The sequence below is a fragment of the Oryctolagus cuniculus genome, chromosome 17 (assembly GCF_051225735.1).
Source record: "Oryctolagus cuniculus isolate XC-2025 breed Fujian yellow rabbit chromosome 17, ASM5122573v1, whole genome shotgun sequence".
Taxonomy (NCBI): domain Eukaryota; kingdom Metazoa; phylum Chordata; class Mammalia; order Lagomorpha; family Leporidae; genus Oryctolagus; species Oryctolagus cuniculus.
Window position 1 is genome coordinate 24186973 of NC_142883.1, and position 8559 is coordinate 24195531.

General features: G+C 59.5%; 1 protein-coding gene across 1 annotated transcript; it reads left to right on the forward strand.

Annotated features, from left to right (window-relative positions):
* The first annotated feature begins 12 nt into the window (after positions 1 to 12).
* PNPO (pyridoxamine 5'-phosphate oxidase) lies at positions 13 to 7368 on the forward strand. The gene is made up of 7 exons (XM_002719325.6): positions 13 to 287; positions 1167 to 1291; positions 3700 to 3799; positions 4452 to 4505; positions 4768 to 4896; positions 5085 to 5155; positions 5356 to 7368. Exons 1-7 carry the CDS (start codon positions 150 to 152, stop codon positions 5522 to 5524), a joined length of 786 nt encoding a protein of 261 aa, XP_002719371.1. The 5' UTR covers positions 13 to 149; the 3' UTR covers positions 5525 to 7368.
* Positions 7369 to 8559: the final 1191 nt, after the last annotated feature.

Below are 8559 nucleotides of genomic sequence, written 5' to 3' on the forward strand. Positions count from 1 at the left end.
CTCCTCTGATCCTGCACTCCCATTGGCTGCGAGGCTCTGTTTGGTAAGCTCCGTGTCTGGCAAATCCAGACGCCCCCGCCAAGAAATTGGTTCCGAATCCAACAGAACCCAGCGCCCAGCGACGCCGGGTCACGTGGCCGGCGGCCCTCATGACGCGCAGGCTGCGAGGCGTCACTGTGAAGTTCGGGCGACCTGCTGAGTGGCCGGGCTACGTGCGTCACCTGTGCGGTCGCGGTGCTGCCATGGACCTGGGACCGATGCGCAAGAGTTACCGCGGGGACCGAGAGGTGCTGACCCAGGGCAGGGTCTCCCGCAGGGGGCGGCGGGGGCGGGGGTCCCGGAGTGAGTCGGAGGAGCCCCACCGGGGCTTCTGGGGCGAAGGGTTTGGGAGGCATCCCCAAGGTAGAACGGGAAGTCCAGAGACGAGCGCCCGGGGAGCTGTTCTGGGGACGGGTTCACCAGGCAGCTCGTCCTAGAGGACCAGAGCGCGAACCCCGGAGCCCGCCTGGGCTGGCCTCGGCCCCTGGGACTGGACGTGTGGCTCTGGGCGATTTGTTCAACCCCTCTGGGCGTGAGCGTGGCCACCTGCAGGGGCGCAGTGCCCACCTTGCAGAATGCCGTGGGTTTAGAGCTTTGTAGGTGCTGAGAGCAGTGGTAACGACCTTACAGAATGTCCCATCCCTTGCGCAAGTGGAATGGGGGAGGAGAAGGCTTGGCTCTGCCTGCTTCAGGACCTTCTCCTGCCCTCTGGGAGATGTTCTGTTCCATTTCCTGCCTCGGAATTAGGAATCGGGGTCCGGAGCCACAGTCACCCGATCTGTTTGCATGCGAGTGTTTCCAGAAATGCGGGTTTTCATGACCTACGGAATGGGACTAGATGGGAGTGGGGGAAGCAGCCCAGGAGCCCATGTTTGTAGGCTCCCCGGGTGATTCTAACACACAGGCAGTGTAGACACCTGAGACATGCATCCCTGGCTCACCTGTCTCTAGCAGTGGGCCTCGGAGGGTTGTCTGACCCTTTCATTCCGACTTCCTCATCTGCAAAATGGGACCCGGAACCTCCCTCCCGTATTTCATTAGGAGGCCATCGTTGTGAGGACCAAATGAGTGCATGGTTGCAAAGTACATGCTGTGATTTACTATCTTAAATGAAATAAAACTGCCAGGCTTTTGAGGAGGCTCATCTGACCTCCCTGGACCCCATGAAGCAGTTCGCTGCCTGGTTCGAGGAGGCTGTCCAGTGTCCTGACGTAGGGGAAGCCAACGCCATGTGTCTGGCCACCTGCACCAGGTGAGCGTGGCCGTGAGCCCCTCTGGGTGGGCACAGATGAAGTGGGAAATGTAGGAAGCTCTCAACTCTGTGGATGTGAGCTCTGTGGATCCAGCTGTTACTAGCATGCTGTGTGGCCTCGGGGAGGTTACTTGTCCACTCTGGGCCTCAGTGTCCTCACTTAGAAACCAAAGAGCAGAGCCCTGAATCCCATGTCAGTGATAACACACGGTGCCTGGTTCACCTCCGCCCTGGATGCACCCACACGCAACTCTGTGCCTCCCTCGTTCTGCATCCACCCAGCCCCATTTGCCCTGCAAGAGCCAAGCCTCGGGACCAGCGCTGTGTCGCAATGGTTTAAACCGCTGCCTGCAATGCCGGCGTCCCGTATCCGAGCGCTGTTTGAGTCCCAGCTGCTCTGCTTCTGATCGAGCAGAAGATGGCCCAAGTACCTGGGCACCTGCACCCACATGGAAGACCCAGAAGAAGCTCCTGGCTTCCGGCTTCAGTCTGGTCCAGGCTTAGCCACTGAGGCCATTTGGGGGATGAACCAGCAGATGGAAGAGCACTCTGGCTGTCTCACGTCCCTCCCCCACCCTGCCCCGCCCTGTCTTTCTCTCTCTGTCACTCTGTCATATAAATAAACAAAGTTAATCTTTAAAAAAAAGCCGGGCTGGCGCCGTGGCTCACTAGGCTAATCCTCCACCTGCGGCACTGGCACCCCAGGTTCTAGTCCCGGTTGGGGCACTGGATTCTGTCCTAGTTGCTCCTCTTCCAGTCCAGCTCTCTGCTGTGGCCCAGGAGTGCAGTGGAGGATGGCCCAAGTGCTTGGGCCCTGCACCCACATGGGAGACCAGGAGAAGCACCTGGCTCCTGGCTTCGGATCGGTGCAGCACGCCGGCCGTAGCAGCCATTTGGGGAGTGAACCAATGGAAGGAAGACCTTTTGCTCTGTCTCTCTCTTTCTCACTGTCTAACTCTGCCTGTCAAAAAAAAGGGGGGGGGGGGGCCTGGCATCCCATGTAGGCACTAGTTCTAGTCCCGGCTGTTCCTCTTCCAATCCAGCTCTGTGCTATGGCCTGGGAAAGCAGTAGAGGATGGTCCAGGTCCTTGGGCCCCTGCACCCATGTGGGAGACCCAGAGGAAGCTCCTGGCTCCTGCCCTCAGGTCGGCACACCTCTGGCAGTTGTGGCCATCTGGGGAGTGAACCAGCAGATGGAAGACCTCTCTCTGTAACTCTGTCTTTCAAATAAAAAAAATAAATCTTAAAAAAAAAAAAAAAAGCCACGCCTCCTGGGAGCCCTCCATGAAGTTCTGTCCCTTTCCTGACACCAAGACAGAGCTCCGCTCTGTCAGTCACTTGACAACCATCTACCCTTTGAGACGTCTCTCCTGTTAGCCTTTTTCCACTCTTCTTGTGCCCCTCACTGCTGTGCAGCACCTTGAAGGCAGGGCTCCTGTCCCGTGCCCCTGCACATCCCCCAGAGCTCTGAGCAGGGCCTGCTGTACGTGCTCCATCTGCGGCTGCGTAGTTGGTCTGATTTGCTTGCTAGGGCTGCCGTATACAACTCTGTAGCCGTGGTGGCTGAAGCAGCACAGTTCTCAGCTCTGGAGTCTAAGTCCAAGATCAAGGTGCTGTCAGGGTTGTTTGTCCCTCCCTCCCTCCCTCTCTCCCTCTCTCTTTATATTATATATACACACACACACACATACTTGAAAGGCAGAATTTCAGACAGAAGGAAAGACAGAGAGATATTCTCTACCAGCTGGTTCACTCCCCAAATGGCTGCAATGGCCTGGCCAGGACTGGGCCAAGCCAAAGCCAGGAGCCTGGAACTGCATCTGAGTCTCCCACGTGAGTGCAGGGGACAAACACTTGGGTCATCTGCTGCTGCTTTCCCAGGTGCATTAGCAGGGAGCCGGATGGGAAGTGGAGCAGGTGGGAGGTGAACAGGCGCTGGTATGGGGTGCTGGCATTGTAGGTGGCGGCTTAGCCCGCTGTGACATAACGCCAGCCCCAGGGTTGGTTTCTTTGTAGCTGCAGATGGCTGCCTTTCCTCCATGACCTCTCCTGTGCTCAGTGGTTTTCTTCCTCTTTCTACAAGGACACCAGCCCTGTTGGACTAGTGCCCCATCCTGTGACCTTGTTTAACCTTCATGACCCCCGTACAGTCCCATCACCAAGTACTGTCACACTGGGGGTTACAGCTTTCGACATACGGCTTCTGGGGGGACACGACTCGATCCAGGACCCTAGGCAGTGACGTCACACTTGTACCCCCCAGGAACACGTGGGAGCAGGGAGAGCTAGGTACGGGGTAGGGGAGGCGGGCAGAGTTGGAGGCAGTGCCCAGACATCTCGGGGGAGGGGCTCGGAAGCCAGGACGAGGACGCGGGCCCTGACCCCGGCGCTCTGCTCTTTGCTGCCAGGGACGGGAAGCCCTCTGCCCGCATGTTGCTGCTGAAGGGCTTTGGCAAGGACGGCTTCCGCTTCTTCACCAACTTCGAGAGTCGCAAAGGAAAGGAACTGGTGAGGGTCCCCGAGGGTCCTTCCCAGGGCTTCGGGGGTGCTGCGCCACCCGCCTCCGCCTCACTGCCCTGCTCAGGCGCCCGCCTGCCCCCTGACCTTCGCACCTGCTCTTCCCTGACCATGAATGCGCACCCTCGCCACCTCCACTGCTGTCACCTAGCAGGCGCCTCCTTGTCTCCTGTTCCTGCAGGTCTCAGCCCAAATGTTGTCCCCAGGCAGGCCTTCCTAGAACTTGCTACTCAGCCGTCTGCCACTCCTCCAGTTGTACCTGTGCGATTCCCTCCTGCTAAGCGGCAGGCTCTGTGGGACTCCCAGCCCCTCCTGGTGTCAGACAGGCTTGGCACTTTGCATTCAGTGAATCCACAAAGCGTAGCCCTCCCTGAGTTGGTGCCAGCCAGACGCATACTTCTCAGTGAAACGGCCACACCTCCCTCTGCAGTCAGACTGGCCTCAGCCCAGCTGTCACCCGCTGCATGAACTCGGGCACCTTGCATAACCTCGCCGAGCCTGTCTGCACGTATGCGACAGCAGGGAGATGACCACGAAGGTGTCTTCTGGGGGCCTGCGTCCGTGCGTCCCCCGCCTTCCCCTCTCACTGGAGGCGCCCTCTGCCTGTCCTGATGGCTCTCTCTGGATCCTCTCCCGTTTTCAGGACTCGAACCCCTTCGCGTCTCTCGTCTTCTACTGGGAGCCCCTAAACCGTCAGGTGAGTGAGCGCTCCCAGGATGCCCTGGGGGGTGGGGGGCCCAGCAGACAGGGGCCTGAGTTCTGGAGGAGCCTAGAGAAAGTCCCCAGACTGGGCGAGCGTCCTGCCTCGACCTCACCTCTGTACTCGCTCTCAGTCGATTGGTCTAGATGGAGCCAGGAGGGCCGGGACAGTCGGCAGGGAAAGAGCGAGGAACCACGCCTGGGCGGGCAGGGAGGGCGGTGGCCCTGGTCACCACTCAGCCAAGGCCACCCCTGCACAGGTGCGTGTGGAGGGCCCGGTGAAGAAGCTGCCTGAGGAGGAGGCTGAGAGCTACTTCCACTCCCGTCCCAAGAGCAGCCAGATCGGAGCTGTGGTCAGTCAGCAGAGCTCCGTGATCCCCGACCGGGAGGTGAGCGGGGCTCCTCCGGGGCTGTCCGTCCTGCAAGGTGGAAAGGACGACGGGGAGGGGGGACACGGCCCCGGAGGGCAGGCCAGCCCGCTCGCTCGCCTGTGTCCTCGGCTCAGCCCAGAGCACGCGCTCGCTGAGTGCATCGCCGACTGGGCCTGGCCTTTCTGTCCTCTCCTTCCCCCGGTCAGTATCTGAGAAAGAAGAATGAGGAACTGGAGCAGCTCTACAGGGAGCAAGAGGTGCCCAAGCCAAAATACTGGTGAGTGGCGCCTGGTAGCCATGGGGAGAGGACCCCCAGGACCCCCTCTGTGGAAGTCCGGACTGTCCCTGTCTGTCTCCCAGCCGCTCTGCGGTTGCATCCCAGCAACCTCCTTTCGGAGGGCCGGGCCGAGGGATGGGGACAGGAGAGTGACCGGCTGGACGGGTCACAAGCCCTGAAAGCCCTGCTTCTCCTTGTAGGGGCGGCTACCTCCTGTGCCCGCAGGTGATGGAGTTCTGGCAAGGCCAGACCAACCGCCTGCATGACCGGATTGTCTTTCGGCGCGGCCAGCCTGCGGGCGATGCGGCGCTGGGGCCCATGACCCGGCGCGGGGAGGAAGGCTGGCTCTACGAGAGACTCGCGCCTTGACCGCAGCGTCGGCGCTGGGGCTCGGTGCCGAGAGAGGCTGTGTGCTGGGGAGCCAGGCCCTTTGTGAACTCCGCTTCCTCCCCACCCTGACGTGCGGGGCTCCTCAGGGCCGGGCCTCTGAGCTCACTGTACTCGCCGGCTCCCAGCTGGCTGCTCGCGTGACTGTAACGGTGCTATGGAGAATCATGAAGGGGGAGTGGTAATTCCGTGATGATTTTCTTGACCTTGCTTAGGGTATACTGGACTAGCTCTCTCCAGGGGTGACTGGCTGAGACTCCCCTTCAGGTGACGAGGTGAGCCCCTGCCCCAGCAGCCTTGTCTGTCGCCCCGGCATCCCACTGGTCAGAGCCGACTGGCCCCAGCCTAGGCACTGGAGCCAATCCAGCCAATCAGATCTTCTTGCCAGCAATTTGATCTTTGACATGGAGAGACCCGAGGCCTTGGGAGTCGTGAGCCTCTGGCTGCTGAAATCCCAGGCCACCCTTCCCACACCGGGGCTGTGCAATTTCTCCTCCTGCCTCAACACACCCGCTGCTCCCTCCCGCTCAGCTCCTTCAAGTGTGTGCTTGAACTTGAACTGAGTTCCGCTGGTTACAGCTAAAAGAGCCTGAACTCACTTCCTGGTGGGATGTTTCTGTGGCATCTGCCCCACTTCATTTCTGCCTTCTGTTATTTGAAGCACATCAATAAGCAAAACAGAGTAAATTTCTTCTCTGTGGCTCCCGGGGACCCACAATTGGGAACTACAGGGAAGCTGTCACCTCAGCACCGTGAGAGAGTCCAGCTGATCTGAACTTTCCGGGAGTGGGAGCGGGAGCGGGTGGGCTGTCTGTAGGGTGGTGAGGGTCCTGTTCCCAGAGCCCCTCCTTCCCAGTGAGCCAGGAACTCTGGGAGGGATTCATGTGCTGCTACCTACAGGCCAGGACGATTTTAGTCAAGTTTTACAGTCCATGTTTGCTCATGGCGCCTGTGTGTGTGTGCGTGTGTGTGTGTGTGTGTGTTCATATGTGTATTGAATTTTCCAAATATAAAATTACATTATTGTCGAGCTTCTGCTTTTCAGGTTACTCACACACCCCCTTTTCCCTGCTCTCCGCCTCTGCCGGTGATGATACTGGGATTACCTGGGTCTCCCTGGGCAGTGGCCCAGGGGATTCCAGGCAGCCAAGGTCACGAGTGCCTGCGAGAGCCGTGCTGCTGGCCATGTGGTCCAGCAGCCCTTTGGAAGCCCATTCGAGAGCCTGACGCCCACCCCCAGCCCCAGTGAACCCAGTTCTGCAATTAAACAAGCCCCCAGGTGACGTGAGGCACTGATATCAACCTCCCAGCCAGCGACACCCCCCCGCCCCGCCCCATTTGTGATGCTTCAGGAACCCTTGGCCTCGTCCTGTGCTGAACTGTCCTGCGTATTTGCTTTCCTTGAGCACAAGCCTGCTGGCTACAGAGAGGAGCCAGGCTGGGTACATGTTTGCTGTGACTAAGCCAGGATCGGAAAAGTGACTTGCACTGGCTGCCATTGAACTTACTACTCTACAGACCGCGCTTCCTTCCCTTCAATGGACGTGGGTTTCAGGGCCCCTCCGAGGGCAGCCCCTCCTGTGTGGACGCCCCTAGGACCTGAGTGTAGCATTAACCCTGGCTGCTTCACCTTATCTTGCCTGTTCAGTGCTGTGCTGAGGGTTGTGACTTTTAGTGAAGGCACATGTTCTTGTGGGTGTGAAGTGTTCCTTTCCCATTACTGGGGGCTGTGTGTCCCCCCAGCTTTGGGGCTAATCTCAGCTCTTCGTTTCTAGTTCTCTCTGTCAATCACTGTACCAAATCTGTAATAAAGCCCGTCAACCGTGCCTGATGTTAATGTTCTACTTGGCCTGGTCTCACCCCTTCCCACGGAGGGGAATTAGCGAATTCCTCCCACCTTGCTTCTCCCTGCCGTGTAGGTTGGGCGTCCAGCAGGGGGAGCCCGCCGCCTAGGGTGGGCCCCTTCTGGGCAGTGGAAGCTGGTTGTAGCCGGTCTCCTCTGCCTCCCCCCTCCCTCTGCTTGGGTCTGGTCCCAGTGAAACTGTGGTCGATAACCCGTAGCCTCTCCTGGCTCCTGCGTGTTTGCACTCTTGTTTCTTCCTCCTCCTTGGGCCTTGGGAACACTTGCAGGTGCCTTGCTCGGCCTCCCTGAGGAGCCAGATGTCCCTTTAGCTTCTCCCCACCCCAGGCAGCCCCCATCCTATGGGTACATGGGGGGTATCCCTGGAAGATCCCTACGAGGATGGCGTTGGGGCTGTGAACTGGATCAGCACACAAAGCACAGCAGGGTTGATGGTATAGAACGGTGGCTCTGTGGCCCAGGGCCCACGGAGGGAACCCCAGGTAGGCTGATGGGGAGGTCCTGCAGACGGGTCTGGGGAGACAGCCAGGCTCGGAGCTGTGTGGCTTCTGGGCTCCTGACCTGTCCAGCCTCCTCGGAGTGTGCTCATCTCCAGCACCCTGAGAAGCAGACACAGCCCTCCGTCCTCTCCCCTGCCGCTTCTACACAAGGGGCCTGTGCACTTTTTTGTCCTCAGCCTACGTTTCCTGTCTTCCCCCACACACCCAGAGAGGGGCAGATGAGACTCGGGGTGGGAGAGGATTGTGGGGCCGTGGTCACAGGCACAGGCCAGCTCTGGCTTCAGTCCCAGCTCTGCCACTGCCAGCGCCTGACCTAGGGTTAGTGATTTGACCTCGCTGAGCCTCAGCTAACTCGGTTGGAAAGTGGGGCTTGTGAAGTGAGGAGCCTGAGGTGCGCTCAGTCCACAGTACCTATTAGCACCAACAGGGCTGCCAGTGTGGGGAACAGCTGAGCTCTGTAGGAGGTTTTACGGACTGAGTAACTGGCGAGACCTTAGTGCTCCGTGTGGGAGGAGCCCACCCTCGGTTCCTCCTGATCCTCCAAGTGCCCCATTGCCTGCGGGAGGCACCAGCAAGGGCCCTGGGGTGTGGATTTGTTTGTGTTGGTGACGGATTTCCTGAGCGACAGCTCCCTGGGGTGGGGCGGCCCCGCAGCC